The following is a 16,550-nucleotide window of genomic DNA, read 5'->3' as shown; positions in this document are numbered from 1 at the left end:
ATGCGAATGAATGATGCTGCGATGTAGTGGCAGTGATATCTAATGACACGCTTTATTATGAGCTAGTCCGAACAATATTGCATCCTCAAATAAAATCCCTCTGAACCCAAAACTGCAACAGTCAAAGTTTTAATCGAGATCAAAGTTTTTTCTTTTTACTTTTTCTGGGAGATTTGGGCAGTGCAGTTACCTGCCATCCTCCTTCCGAAAGTGCGTGCAAGATGCGCAAAAAGACTGCAGTTGCTGCACTGACTTGCATAAAACTACAAGTCTATGCAGGGAAGTTTGGTGGGCTCTAGTGGTGTTTAAGTCGACAACGAATCTGTGTTTTAAACAAAACTTTTGAAGAAAGGAATCGTTTTAGTTTTGACTCATTAACTGAAGTTTCTCTCGTTTGAGCTCGTGACTGCTTTGGAATAAAAGTTTAATATGATTGGTTGGGCTTTCATCCTGCATGTGAAAGAACAGAATAAATAAGTTGTGAACGAAATTAAAGGATTAGTCCACTTTTAAATAAAATTTTCCTGATAATTTACTCACCCCCATGTCATCCAAGATGTTCATGTCTTTCTTTCATCAGCCAAAAGAAATTAAGGTTTTTGATGAAAACATTCCAGGATTATTCTCCTTATAATGGACTTCAATGGCCTTCAAATGGTTGAAGGTCAAAATTACAGTTTCAGTGCAGCTTCAAAGGGCTTTAAACGATACCAGACGAGGAATAAGGGTCTTATCTAGCGAAACGATTGGTCATTTTCAAAAAACTGAAACTGTAATTTTGACCTTCAACCATTTGGAGGCCATTGAAGTCCACTATAAGGAGAATAATCCTGGAATGTTTTAATTTCTTTTCGGCTGACGAAAGAAAGACATGAACATCTTGGATGACATGGGGGTGAGTAAATTATCAGGAAAATTTTATTTGAAAGTGGACTAATCCTTTAATGAATCATCTCGTTTAACGAAGTGAATGAAGGCAACAGATCACATAAGGATGCTATTCAAAGTCGTAACTAACCATATAAGCCTATGTCTTAGTTGTATAAATAAATAAATAAATAAATAAATATCTTCTTTTGTTGTATTTGCGGGATGGTTAAGCACTCTTTCTGGAATCTCTTACAAACACTTGCTTCGATCATGAACTGTGTGAATGAATCAATGACTCAAGACAAAAGACGCGCACTTGTCGCCACCTACTGGCGAAAAGGCCAGGTCACACTATAATGTTTTTAAGACACCATTTTCAACTAAAACCATAATACTTTTTATGCGTTTTGGTCGTTGATTTACATGACAACGACGTTTTGGGTGCCTGAAAACGCAAACTTATGAAAACGGGTTTCAAAGTGCAAGGTTTTGAAAACGGTCTCCGTGTAATCAAAAACGCGAATCTGTGAAAACAATGACATCATGCACATGCATAGCCTAAATTAAATATAACGTTATTGTCCGCTGATAGACACCATAGTTGTTGTTTTTGGGAACGGGCCAACTGTAGAAAAGCCCAATAGGCTACACGAATATTTTGTAAAAAGAACAGATTCAAAAGATTCGATTCACTGATGAATCAAAATCCCTGTTCAGTCTAGCTTTGGTGCCTATGGTGTCTCCTCCTTTCAGTTTTGTTTCTCAAACAGCATGGAGTTTAATGAACATTTCAGGGCTGCAGACGTGTCCTCAAACAACACTGCAAACTGCATCTTCTGTGAACCAGGCATACACCACTATCTATGCGAGAAAAAGTTATTATTTATTGTCACTTCGATGACATCTAGTGGCTGACCATTATGTCTGATCAAGGTTCCTTCACTGGAACCTTTCATGATTTTATCTTGATTAAGAAAGCACCGAAATTATTATTTTAATGCATTATAAGCTTACCCCCAATCTTTCACCACAGCATAACTGGAGTGTTTTGTCATGCGAATCCAAAATAAGTGCTATGACAATCCTTCGGGCAATGCCACGCGCTGCTCGATTTGCATCCAATCAGAGAGCAGAATTCTTTGATTGGCACTTGAGTTGTCCAATTGAAGCTCCGCTCGCTGGAGGCATGGTGGGTTTTAACAACTGTGATTCCTTAGTGGGGCTCTGGTTTCATAGAGTGCTTATGTGTGGGCACAGGAGCGAAAACTTTAAAAAATCATTTCTTTTTACTGCGCTGCGTCACATAATGTTTGTCTGAAGATCGTCTATTCAATCATCTTAAACGAGTAAGTTGTTTCAATTCCGTTTCCTTTTTTTTGAGTGTTAAAACTACTTTTAATTTCAGCCTGTATTATAAATATGTAATATGTATATATCTGGATATGTAAGTAAATTTGCATATATGGCTATAATATATATATATATATATATATATATATATATATATATATATATATATATATATATATATATATATATATAATATAATATATAATATATATTATAGCCCTATATGCAAATTTTGTATGTATACTATATACATATATATATATATATATATATATATATATATATATATATATATATATATATATATATATATATATATATATATATATATATATATATATATATGAAGAGTTTCGTTGGAAAAAGAGATAAAAAAGTTTTTAAAAATTTTTTGAAAAAATGTTTATTATTATGTTATCATGTTATTATTTTGTTTTATGGTGCTACTTAGCTGTATTTTTTAAGTTATGAAGGTTTAAATCAAAACAAACCAACTGCAGTTGAATTGATATTAATTGGAATGCACAACCAAAAAACAAGATTTTTGAAAAATTAAAAAAATGGATTTATCTCGTTTTGCAACGAAACTCTTCATATATATATATATATAATATAGTATACATACAAAATTTGCATATAGGGCTATAATATATCTAATATCTATCTAATACTTCAAATCTCAAGGTTAAATCAGATTTTTTTTTTGTAAAAAGAAATTCTGTTATTTATTGTCCTTTAGGTGAGATGGATGCTAATTCCAATCCACCACCATCTCCTAAGTCTCTCAAGGAGAATCGTGCAACCCGTAAACATCTCAACCCTCCTGTTCCATCCACTAAATCCATTCCAGGAACTGAGACGGCTGGTCCCCCTTTCTCCAACTCTGGCAGCACAGACCGACCCTCTAAATCCCCATCTGTAACTCAAGATACTACATTAAAACACCCTAATGTTAAAACCTGTAACGTTCCAGCCAAACCAACAACAGTTAAACCAACAACAGTTAAACCATCCCCTGCATCATCACATATCTCTAAAACTACTCCAACTATGCCAGCTCCATCATCATCATCATCATCAAAATCAACACCATTAATATTATCTTCTCCCAATGACCCATCCACACCCAGCATCACCATTTCTGCTAATCCTAACCCATCTACAGCTCCTCCCGAGGGTTCATCGTCCACCACCAAAACACCTGCAGCGGGCTCCAGAAAACTCCCCCATCAACGGAGCTTTTTGGCTGCAGCTCAAAAGGTGATGATGCAGGAGAAATTAAGAAAGGATGAGGAGCAGGACAAAGCTGAAGAATATGGTAAGTGAAGCTTTACATAATGACTAAAATATTTAAAATCCTAAAGGACAACCTGATGACTTATTAATTTCTTTAAATTATACAATTTCAGTATGAATTCATAATTTCTTTGATGTATTTGACTTTTTGAAACTCAAATTTTGTTTGATATTTTTGATGGTACCATATTAATTGTGTTACTTTCTTGAAATACATTCAGTGTGCATTACACTAAAGGAATGCATCTGACCGAGGGTCAGCAGTGGGACATGCTTGTGTGTGCTAGAGCTAGCTTAGGACATGAATCCTATTTTTATCATGAACCTCTGAGGAGACCAAAAATATTCACCTCTCACTTCAAAACCAGAGGGATACATTTATTATATTCATAGTCTAGTTTTGCTTTTCTGGTTTGGTTTTGGCCTTTAACTTCAAAAGGTAATGGAGATGTCAACTCTGAATCATGATGAGTTATGTAACTTGCAATTTTCTTTCAGATGCAATTAATATATTTGGGATTCTCTATATTGGGGCCATACATTAAATCAGTGACAAAGAATCAAGTAATACAACCCAGTTGGCAGGAAACTATTGATAAACTAAATTCAGGCATACTCAAGTTCTTGTTTCCACTCATTCCATTTGGATTGTTCCATAACTATGATCAAACTATCAGGAACACATGATTCACCCTGGATCTGTTGCACGGATGAGCATAATTAATTTATTTAGAGTGAAATAGGAGGACTGTTGTGGATTCATTAAGACTTCAATCAGTGTCAAATTAATGTTAACCTAATTTTAAGTGACTCTTATCTCTCCTAGATGATATGGATGAAGATCTGCCGTTTGAGGAGCTCCTGGAGAAAGCTGAAACTGGAGACCCTAGAGCACAGAGTAGAGTGAGTGCATGAAAACAATTGTAATAATTAAAATAATATTAATAAAATAGTCATAAAATGAAATATTATGACAATGTAAAATTGATTCTAACATATGTGGTGTATAAACAGGTAACATGCAAGGCCATGATATCTATTAAAGGTGCCCTAGAATCAAAATTTGAATTTACCTCGGCATAGTAAAATAACGAAAGTTCAGTACATGGAAAAGAGATACATTGAGTTTCAAACCCCATTGCTTCCTCCTTCTTATGTAAATCTTATTTGTTTAAAAGACTTCCGGAAAACACGCGGATCTCAACATAACACCAACTGTTACGTAACAGTCGGGATCATTAATATGTATGACCCCAATATTTGCATATATGCCAGCCCATGTTCAAGGCATTAGACAAGGAAAGGCAGTATTAACGGCTGGATCTGTGCACAGACAAGGTAAGCAAGCAAGAAAAACAGCGAAAAATGGCAGATGGAGCAATAATAACTGTCATGATCCATGATATCATGATATTTTTACTGATATTTGTAAATTGTCTTTCTAAATGTTTTGTTAGCATGTTGCTAATGTACTGTTAAATGTGGTTAAAGTTACCATCGTTTCTTACACGGAGACATTCATTTTTGTACACGTGTATTCATTTTTAAACATGTGCAGTCTGTATAATTCATAAACACAACTTCATTCTTTATAAATCTCTCCAACAGTGTAGCATTAGCCGTTAGCCACAGAGCATAGCCTTAAAACTCATACAGAATCAAACGTAAACATCAAAATAAATACTTTACTCACATAATTCGAAGCATGCATACAGCATGCATGACGAACATCTTGTAAAGATCCATTTGAGGGTTTTATTAGCTGTGTGAACTTTGTAAATGCTCTGTAATATAGTCGAGAGCTCGTGTGGCAGGGAGCAGGCGAATTAAAGGGGCGGTGCGCTGCCAAAATCAGTGTATAGTTAATGATGCCCCAAAATAGGCAGTTAAAAAATTTAATAAAAAAAATCTATGGGGTATTTTGAGCTGAAACTTCACATACACATTCAGGAGACACCTTAGACTTATATTACATCTTTTGAAAAAGCATTCTTGGGCACCTTTAACTTCTAAACTTGTAAAAGTGGACTGAATTCTGTTCGGCAACTGGTTTTATTTCTTTGAGGACCTCGAAATTGGGCTAAGCCCAAACACAATTATAACGGTTAATATTTATGAATTCACTAGTGTGTTCCTTGATTGAACGCTGTGTCATGTTTTGGAACTGATTGTGATGGTATTGGAGTTGTGTGAATCTGTTCTTCATTGACCTATATAATGGAGACGAGTGTTTGCAGTGTTTTAAAGCTTTAAGACTTTAAACGATCTAGTGTATTTTGAGGTACAGATTAAAATCTGTAGTGATTCTGTCACTGTAGTTGACAGCGTGTCCTTTTTGGCGTGGCTATTTTCAGCTTTCTGGAAGACGAGCCCAGTCTCAATATAACTTGATTGCTTCTGCATGTACACATTCTCACACAGTCAGAGCAAATGTGTGTGCATATACAGACTCAGCTGACATACATACTGTAAACACATACTTTAAAAGCCCTGACTTTTCTTTGAGTACTTCCCCTTTCCTCTAAAACGAATTCCACACATATACCTTTTCTCATTCATATTTGATCAATTAGGATCAAGATATCACTGTACATAGAGCATTATGTGAGATGGAGATATGGGCCAAACAACTGACAGCATAGTTCACTTTCTGTTAATGATTTTGCACTAATCTGTGATGGTGCTGGAAAAGGCAGACTGTAAAGCTCTTACCATGGCTTAGAATTTAGGCTAAGATTAGATATGGTTATATGACACTCAGTCTGGCTTTGAACCACTGGGATATTAGGCCACTTATTACTGAAAAATAGTACAGGGACAGATGGGTAATGTAGTCCGTTCTGCATCATGTTGTGATCTAAGCAAATTGCACTGTAAACAAAAGATATTTTGATCATTATGCTCAAAAGTTCCTTTTATTTAAATTGTATATTATTTAATGTGTTTGCTGTAGCTTGGTAAATACTACCTTAAACTGGCAGAAGAAAAAGACACAGAGACAAATAACCATACAGCTGTTGAATGGTTGTTGAAGGCAGCAAAACAAGGTCGGAGAGATGCGGCCAAACTACTTCAGAAATGCTGGATCCAAAAAAAAGGTGAGGGAAAGCTGAGAGAACAAGGACCTCTGAGAACTTGCCTTCGATTGCAAATTATATCAATGTATTCTGAAGATATATTGAAACATTCTTTGATAATAATCACAAATGCATTCTTTTTTAATTCTCTATTGGCAGGCATCACACCAGAGAATGAACAAGAGGTGAGAAGGCTGTCCACAGAGAGTAAGTTTGAACAGGCAGTAAGGAGAGCAGCCATGACAATGTATTGGAAACTCAATCCTGACAGAAAGAAGAAAGTAGCTATGTCCGAGATGTTGGATAATGTCAACCAGGTCAATACTGCACCAGGTAATTCATTTCTTTGTTTTATTATTTTTATGCAACAGCAGTATTTTTCATTCTTGTGTACCTTAAAAATGGAAACAAGTGGCATTTTTGAGCAAATGTTGATTTCTAGGATGCTTATATTGTATGTACATTCAAAAAAAAAAAAAAAAAAAAAATGCTGGGTTGTTTGGAATTGGATCAAATATGGACAAACCCAACCATTGGGTTAAATATTTAAATTTGAACCCAATGGTTGGGTTTGTCCATATTTGACCCAATTTGGGGTTGAAACAACCCAGCATTTTTTAGATGCCAGCATTTGTATCAGTAATTATTAATTAACATGCAACCGTTCATTGTTAGTTCATGCTAGCTCAGGTCAATTAAATAATATTAACAAATTGCAAAAATGTAAATGTTGAAGTTAACATTAAGATGAATTAATGCTTTAGAAGTATTTTTATTGTTAGTTCATGTTATCTAATGTTAACAAATGAAACCTTATTGTGTCAGTGAAATAAATTTAACACGTCTAACTAGCTCTTAATAACTTCTGTTACAGGTGAACCTGCTGTATGTGGTGTAACACCCAGCATTCATTCTCAGAGGAAAATCCTCGAGACAATGGTGTCTAATGAATGTAAGTGTACATAAATGTGTATGGTAATACAATATATTGGATCTTCTGAGAGAAAAAAAAGATGGTGAAAATAAAAAAGGTATATTTGTTTAACCTTAAGGTCCAATTTTTCTGCTTAAAAGTTTAGCAAGATACTGGCAACTCATCAATTATGCAATCTTTTCCCTTCTAAAGCTGGCTCTAAGTATGTGGATGTGGAAGATTTTGTGGAGATGACAAAAAAGTTCACAGAAGGCAAGGAGATTTTAAGGAAAAGTGATGCAGCCACATTTGATACGGTGAGGTGCTACACCAGATATTATATATATATATATATATATATATATATATATATATATATATATATATATATATATATATATAAAGTTGCAAATAAAACAAAGATTATTGGAGTTTTACATTAGTGGTTCCCAATCCTGGTCCCAAATACATTTTTGATGTCTCTCTTATCTAACAGACACATTTGAGGTCTTGGGCTGTGTCCGAAATAGCATACTATAGCAGGTACTTATTTTGAATAACTTATTTTGCGAGCATTAAAAACATATGTACTATATAGTATGAATCTGTGTTGTACACTGTAAAAAATGACCATGATTTTAACAGTAAAAGACTGTAAAAATGCTGTGGTGAAAAACTGTCAATTGGTTTACAGAAAGTTTCCGTAATATATACAGTACAGTCCAAAAGTTTGGAACCACTACGATTTTTAATGTTTTTAAAAGAAGATTCGTCTGCTCACCAAGGCTACATTTATTTAATTAAAAATACAGTAAAAACAGTAATATTGTGAAATATTATTACAATTTAAAATAACTGTTTTCTATTTGAATATATTTCACAAAGTAATTTATTCCTGTGATGGCAAAGCTGAATTTTCAGCATCATTACTCCAGTCTTCAGTGTCACATGATCCTTCAGAAATCATTCTAATATGCTGATCTGCTGCTCAAGAAACATTTAATGTGTACAATTGTACAAAATATTTGTGTACAATATTTTTTTTCAGGATTATTTGATGAATAGAAAGTTCAAAAGAACAAAGTTTATCTGAAATCTAATCTTTTGTAACATTATAAATGTCTTTACTGTCCCTTTTGATTGATTTAATGCATCCTTGCTGAATAAAAGTATTAATTTCTTTAATTTCTTTTCAAAAAAATAAAAATAAAAATTCGTACTGACCCCAAACTTTTGAACGGTAGTGTATAATGTTACAGAAGCTTTGTATTTCAGATAAATGCTGTTCTTTTGAACTTTCTATTCATCAAGGAATCCTGAAAAAAAAGTACACAACTGTTTTCAACATTGAAAATAATCATAAATGTTTATTGAGCAGCAAATCAGCATATTAGAATGATTTCTGAAGGATCATGTGACACTGAAGACTGGAGTAATGATGCTGAAAATTCAGCTTTGCCTTCACAGGAATAAATTACTTTGTCAAATATATTTAAATAGTACACAGTTATTTTAAATTGTAATAATATTTCACAATATTACTGTTTTTTACTGTATTTTTAATTAAATAAATGTAGCCTTGGTGAGCAGACGAAACTTCTTTTAAAAACATTAAAAATCTTAGTGGTTCCAAACTTTTGGACTGTACTGTATATTGGTGAATAACTGTAATAGATCTAACGGTACATTTAATGTAATTTTACCGTAAAATACCATTAAATTCCCAGTTTTTGGAAGTGAAAAATAACAATTCATTGTAAAATTTACAGTGAAAAAACGTAAATTGACATTCCCACAATTCCCTGCATGACACTTCACATTTGATATATTTTCGTTGAAATAACTCTGTTTCTTCTTAGTTTTTCTAATTTTTTTCTAATCAGTTATGTACATTAGGGTTTTATGTTACATTTAATGTTGTTAAATTAATGTTTATTGCATTTTTAAAATTACATGCATGTTACCATGATGGTGTTTAGTGTGTGTGTGAATGACACAGTGTGCACCTTCTATATGTTAGTGCTGTCCTTCTCAGCTTGTGGAAAATCTGCTTGTGATGAACTTTGATTCATCATGTGACTCTTATCATCACTGTGTTTGGTGACTGTCAGTGTATTATAAAGGTACAAAACAGATATTAGTACTTCATTAGGTTGGTAAATTAACAATATATCAGTTAATGAAATACGTTATTTTACCGTTAATTTAACATTTTTTTTTTTTTTTACGTTGCTACTGTATTTTTTACGGTAAAGTTCTTTTTTACCATAAATTTTACTGGGATTTTTTTTACAGTGTATGAATGCAACCCATACTACATTTGCCACGTTACCACTGTCAGTGTCAATTGTGTCGCTTCACTCCTATTCACAAATCCTCTCCTGTGGTCTCATGGGATAGTAAAGTGTCCATCATATGCACACTTCAGAATCTTGCCGGAAATAGTAGGTAATCCTGGTACTTTTTGCCTGGTGTACGTATAGTATAGTGAATTCAGACATACTACTTTTGTCGCATGCTGTTTTTTGCCAACTATATAATAGGGAAGTATGCAAATTCGGATGCAGCCTTGGAGTCTTTACTAATGAGCTGATGAGTTTAATCAGGTGTTTGATAAGGGAGACATCTAAAATGTGCACAGCGGTTGGTACTCCAGGACCAGGATTGAAAATACTATTTCAGTCTTTCTACTTCAAAATTTTGTTTAATTCAATGTTGCTTGCTGTTTCTTTGTATTTGTTTTATTTATTAGCAAAATCTTGTAAATTTTCAAAATTCCTACACAGAATTTTTTTTCAGTGTATGGAATAAGGTAAGTATGGAAGAATGTAAGTGCAGACTAATTCTAGGCTTTTCATATAAAAGCAAATTTTCAAAACACTGATTAAAATGGAAGGTGTTTTATAAATATATAAGCTATCACCATTTATTTGTCATTGAGGCATTTAAAGAGTATCATTTCCTCACCTTGATGTTGTTCCAAACCTGTATGACCTGTCTTCTGTGGAAAACAGTTTTTGACCATATAATGAAACTCAGTGAGGTTCAAACAACACTGGATCTCATTGCTTTGTATGGATGAAAAACATATATCTTCTTTTGTGTTTTGTTTGGAAAGCCATGAGGGTGACATAATTTTTCATTTTGTCTGAGCTTAAAATTCCACCAATGGGAGTGTAATGTTGCTAAATATCAGCTGCTGCTTGCTTATACATCAAAATAAAATCTTGCAATGTTTCCAAAAAGTGCTACTCTTTTCATACAGAAAAAACAAGAATTGGCGCCCGCTGTTCATAAGCGCCATCAAAAGTCTAGTTGGGGAATGGGGAGCAGCGGGATGATGCTGGCTACCAAACCCAGCGGTGCAATGAAGAGAGCCCTGGACATAAAATCCTACTTCTTGGTGAAAAACAAATAAACAAAAATTATGCACAAATATTTACTTGACACATTCATCATTGATATAGCTATTGATCAAACTTGAGTTGACAAAAATAACAGATTACTCTTGAAAACTGCAAATGCTGTTTCTAAAAGTCCTTCCTTTCCCTGTAGGGTCTGCAGTACCCCCTCCATGCCATTATTGAGATGAAGGAACATTTAATTGACTGGTTGACTCGTGCTGGCGTCCAATGGCTGAGCACCATCATCCCAACACAACACGTCAATGCCCTTATCTTCTTCTTCATCATCTCCAATCTCACCATTGATCTGTTTGCCTTCACCATCCCGCTCCTCATCTTCTACCTCTCCTTTATCTCCATGGCCATCTGCACACTGAGAGTCTTCCAGAGCAGCAAAGGCTGGGAGAACTTCCGTGCCATTACTGCCCTCCTCACACGCTTCGAGCCCAGCTTAGACATGGAGCAAGCGGAGAACAACTTTGGTTGGAACAACATGGAGCAGTACTTCTACTTCATGATATCAATGTTCTTTCTGATCTTCAGTTTCCCAGTTGCAGATAAAGGCTGGATCCCATGTTCAGAGCTTTCCACATTAGCCATCTTCTTCACAGTACTGAGCTACATGAGCCTGAGCCCGTCTGCAGCAGCGTACGCACGAAAGGCACTCATCATCGAGGTGGCTTCATCTTTGTGTGCCTTGACCAGCAGGTTGCCAAAGGAAATGGTGATGGCCAGGATGCTGGGAAATACTTTCACAACCATCCCTCTAGGAGAATCATTGGTGTTGGAGCTCAGTGTACCTTGTGTGCTCTACATCTACCTTCTCTACCTGTTCTTTAGGTGAGAGCACTGGTTTCATATACACCTATTTAAAGCAATGTAGATACATTTCATTGGATTGGGTTATTATCATTAACTAAATCCAAAACTATTAAAAAACATTTTTTTTAAATTTAAATAAAGCTTATAAAAAAAAAAAAATTATATATATATATATATATATATATATATATATATATATATATATATATATATATATATATAATATAGGATGAAAAACTTAAACTAAACAGAAAATTAGAAATGTTGCCTTGGCAACTTAGTTTAAGTTGAAGCTTGTAAATTACTAACTGGATAATAATAAATAAAATAAAAATAATAAAAATAAATAATTAAAACTCAACTAAAACTAAAATAAAAATAAATTAAAAACATAATGGTAATAAAATAATAAAAATCATAAATGACAAAAGCACATAACAAAATGACTAAATAAACAAAAATTAAAATAGTAAATCAAATTAAAAAATAATAAAATACAATTCCAACATATTAATAAATACTATAACACTCACAAAAAATATAAATATTATAAAAAATATTTTATATTTACATTTATCATTTTTAATGTCTAATTATTCAATTATTGTTTTTATAATACATTTTTCACACATGCATTTATTTTTCATCAAATGTTACTTTTTTGAAACAAAACTTGCAATGATAGCTAGAAAATATTAAAAAATTTTCACACTTTCTTTTCATTAAATGTTACATTTTTCTGTAAAAAAAGAAATTGCAATAATCACTGGAATTACTAAATTGTACAAGAAATTACAAGAATGTTTTGCTGGAAAATAAAGGCATATAAATATATTTACCTTATAAAAAAAAAAAAGCGCTGACCAATCATCATTTTAATATTTATTTTAATATTATAAATTTTACTATTACTATATATTCTTTTAAATATTATATATTTTGATATTGGTGTTGATCATACCTAACTAGACCTCTTTTTTGGCCTTTATAGTATGGCACGCATGAGGGGATTCAGAGGGACGTACTGCTTCCTGGTGCCGTACCTAGTCTGCTTTGTGTGGTGCGAATTCTCTGTGGTTCTGCTGCGGAATTCCACCACCATCGGTCTTATCCGCACTTGTGTCGCCTACTTCCTCTTCCTGTTCGCATTACCTGTCTTGGCTATGGGCATGATAGCGATGCTCCTGATTCAGGTGATCAAGTGGTTCCTGGAGTTGGAATTGACTAAAATGCTGGTGACGCTGGCAGTGTGCGCCATCCCTGTGGTGCTGCGGCTTTGGACTCGATTCAGTCTCTCCATTCTAAATATCTTCAGTTCCATCAACATCAGAGGCCCAGTCAGATTGATCCTCCTGTGTATCACTTCAGTGATTTTACTCTGCGGTGTCTATGTCTATAATGCTGAAGGTCTGAAGGTTTATAACTCCACACTCACCTGGCAGGAATATGGTACACTGTGCGGCCCACGTGCCTGGCAGGATCGTGGGATGGCTCAAACGCAGCTCCTCTGCAGCCACCTGGAAGGCCATCGTGTCACCTGGACAGGAATATTCCGTCGTATTCGCGTAGCTGAGAAGGAAAACGGAGCTCAGTCTGTTATAAACATACTACCGGTGTTCATGGGTGACTGGTTGCGGTGTCTCTATGGTGAGGTTTATCCGAACTGTGAACCACAGAATAATACATCTCCGGTTGTGAATGTCACGGATGTCGTCCCAGAGCCTGTCAACACCACAATGCTGTTCCTCCAGCAGGAAGAGGCGGAACTCTGTCGGATAAAGGCCTTTGCTACACACCAATGCCACGTTAAACGCTTCGACAGTTACCGCTTTGAGGTGACAGTCGGCATGCCGGTGGATGGGGTCACAAAACTTGACGATCCGGCAGGCGACATCCTCCTAATGGCAAGTCAGGAGTTTAAACAGGTGCTGCTGAACCTCGACCCAGGCAGCATGGTAGAGTTCAGCACAAAATTGGAAGGGAAGCTGGGTACCAAACTACCTGCATTTGAACTGAAAGCCATACACTGTCTGAACTGCAGCTCGTCATTGGTGCCTGAGGGACGACAGGTCAAGATTGAGCGCAACTGGAGGAAAACAATGCTTAAAGCCATTAAATTTGCATTTGACTTTTTCTTTGCTCCGTTTCTTTGTGCTAGGATCAATGTGTAAAAGAGAAGTGGAAGGAAAGATGAGAGATGGAAATCTGAATCGCAGTCCAAGTGTTTGAAAATGAAAGTGAAGTGATGTCTAGATAAGTATGGTTTCCCATACTCGGAATTTGTGCTCTGCATTGGACTCATCCAAGTGTACACACCCGGAGAAGTGGGCAAACTTTTTTTTTTCTGCGGTGCCCAGGGAGCAATTGGGGGTTAGGTGCCCCTTGCTCAAGGGCATCTCAGATGTGGGTAATGAGAGTGGAAGAGAGTGCTGTTCACTCACTCCCCCCACCTACATTTCCTGTTGGTACTGAGACTCGAACCCGCAACCTTCGGGTTACAAGCCATTAGACTTTAGACACCATTAGGCCACAACTGCCTCATTGAGAGTTTTTTCCTATTCAAAGTGGGATGAATTTGAAGGAGCTGTCACGATTACAACTCCAAACAGTTTGCACATTTTACTGGCAACTTTTAAAAAAATAAAAAAATTATACATTCTTATATTGTTGTTGTGACATTGCAAAAATTATAATTTTTTTTTATGTTAGGCTGATACCCCTTTTTTTGAGCTGTTATAAAATTGTGCATGCTTTTCAATTGGTTAACACCTTAACTTTCTTTAATAAGTCACAAACATTTTAAGAATTATCGAGTTATAAGTTTCATGACAGTTCTATTTTAATGTACACTATAAAATGCTTTGCATTTCATTAGTAGACTGTTAAAGAAATAGTTTACGCAAAATTAAAATTCTGTCATTCATAAATGTTACAAATTGACTTAGTTTAAAGTGTTTCATTCCATATTTTATTCATCATGTTTTTTTTTTAGTAAGCTTTGCTCAAATTGGAATTCTCCGCATTTAAAATCCAACATGTGCAAGATGCTGAAAAAACGGGATATTTATGTAGAAAAACAATTAAAAATCAAACACTTTTTTATGTGAAGTATCCCTTTTTTTTGTCCAGTGCCAAAGTAGGTTAGGGCTTTGTTTGACATTTCTAAGCATTTCCTTGTTTTTTACTTAAACCACCAGATTTGATCTAAGAAGCACCATTTCTGACCTTTTAAAAAATTTTCTAAAGCTTCAGAAATTCAGTCTAACCCAAATGAATAAAGCACATATTTATGATTATGATCCATGTGCAATGGATCTTTATTCACATTTTTGGGTGTTTTTGTTTCAGATTGGTTTTTGTCATGAATAAGAATGCATGGAATACTTTTTAGTATTTATTTTTCAGAGTGTGTTTCTGTAAACCTGAGCCTTATCTATTATTTGTTAATTAAATATTGTTTTTTTAATTAGTGTAAATTATTCATAAAAATCGACATACACCCACACAGCCTGCTCAAACTTCTGTCGCACTCTGATGATGTCACTGTCTGTTAAAGGTGCCCTAGGACTAGTTTTCACAAGACATAAGTCTAAGGTGTCCCCTGAATGTGTCTGTGAAGTTTCAGCTCAAAATACTGCATAGATTTTTTTTAAATTATTTTTTTTTTAACTGCCTATTTTCAGCCATAATTACATATGCACCGATTTAGCACGCGGACCCTTTAATTCTGGCGCTCCCCCGCCCATGAGCTCTCGACTGCCTTAAACAGCATTTAAACAAAGTTCACACAGCTAATATAACCCTCAAAATGGATCTTTACAAAGTGTTCATCATTCATGCTGCATGCATACATCGATTCCAGTGAGTATAGTATTTATTTGGATGTTTACATTTGATTCTGAATGAGTTTGAGGCTGTGCTCCATGGCTAACGCTACACTGTTGGAGAGATTCATAAAGAATGAAGTTGTGTTTATGCATTATACAGACTGCAAGTGTTTAAAAAATGAAAATAGCGATGGCTATAGTCTCCGTGAATACAGTAAGAAACGATGGTAACTTTAACCACATTTAACAGTACATTAGCAACATGCTAATGAAACATTTAGAAAGACAATTTACAAATATCACTAAAAATATCATGACAGTTATTATCGCTCCATCTGCCATTTTTCGCTATTCTTGCTTGCTTACCTAGTCTGATGATTCAGCTGTGCACAGATCCAGACGTTTTGCCCTTCAGTAATGCCTTGAACATGAGCTGGCATATGCAAATATTGGGGTCATACATATTAATGATCCCGACTGTTACATAACAGTCGGTGTTATGTTGAGATTTCTGAAGGTCTTTTAAACGAATGAGATTTACACAAGAAGGAGGAAACATTGGTGTTTGAGACTCACTGTATGTCATTTCCATGTACTGAACTCTTGTTATTTAACTATGCCGAGGCAAATTCAATTTTTCATTCGATGGCACCTTTAAATGGAAAACCATCTCCACACAGATGTTTACCTTAAATGTCCTATGACAAGTAGATATAAAACGTGTTTACAATATCTCTGTGATAATGCTTTTATTTTTGTGAAAATGTAAAAGTGAATTAAAGAATATCAATATAACTATAAGCATGTCCGATTTGTGTTTGTGTGTGTTAAATAAACAGAAGCAGACAGAGAGACTGAGAAACAGCACAATGACAAAAAACAATATAATCTAAGTGGTTATACTGAGATCATATTAATTTAATCACATTCCTCCATTTGCCTCTTTTATTTTTCCATTAAGTGTCAATAGAATATGTTTAGGCATCATAGA

The 16,550-nt window shown here is 34.7% G+C and overlaps 1 protein-coding gene across 3 annotated transcripts; it reads left to right on the top strand.

The window, feature by feature from the left end:
* Positions 1-2,097: 2,097 nt before the first annotated feature.
* wfs1a (Wolfram syndrome 1a (wolframin)) lies at positions 2,098-14,786 on the top strand. Of its 3 annotated transcripts, none has more exons than XM_067403929.1 (10): positions 2,098-2,216; positions 2,960-3,538; positions 4,343-4,419; positions 6,551-6,614; positions 6,753-6,926; positions 7,468-7,545; positions 7,720-7,823; positions 10,772-10,909; positions 11,062-11,750; positions 12,724-14,786. In XM_067403929.1, the coding sequence occupies exons 2-10, from the start codon at positions 2,965-2,967 to the stop codon at positions 13,901-13,903; spliced, it is 3,078 nt and encodes a 1,025-aa protein (XP_067260030.1). In that variant the 5' UTR covers positions 2,098-2,216; positions 2,960-2,964; the 3' UTR covers positions 13,904-14,786. The 3 variants fall into 3 exon arrangements, with proteins under 3 accessions (XP_067260030.1, XP_067260029.1, XP_067260028.1); XM_067403928.1 differs by having other exon boundaries at positions 6,470-6,614; positions 11,071-11,750; XM_067403927.1 differs by having other exon boundaries at positions 6,470-6,614.
* Positions 14,787-16,550: the final 1,764 nt, after the last annotated feature.

Source organism: Chanodichthys erythropterus, chromosome 12 (genome assembly GCF_024489055.1).
Source record: "Chanodichthys erythropterus isolate Z2021 chromosome 12, ASM2448905v1, whole genome shotgun sequence".
Taxonomy (NCBI): domain Eukaryota; kingdom Metazoa; phylum Chordata; class Actinopteri; order Cypriniformes; family Xenocyprididae; genus Chanodichthys; species Chanodichthys erythropterus.
Note: the sequence above shows the minus strand (reverse complement) of the source record. Positions and strands in the feature narration are given on the sequence as shown.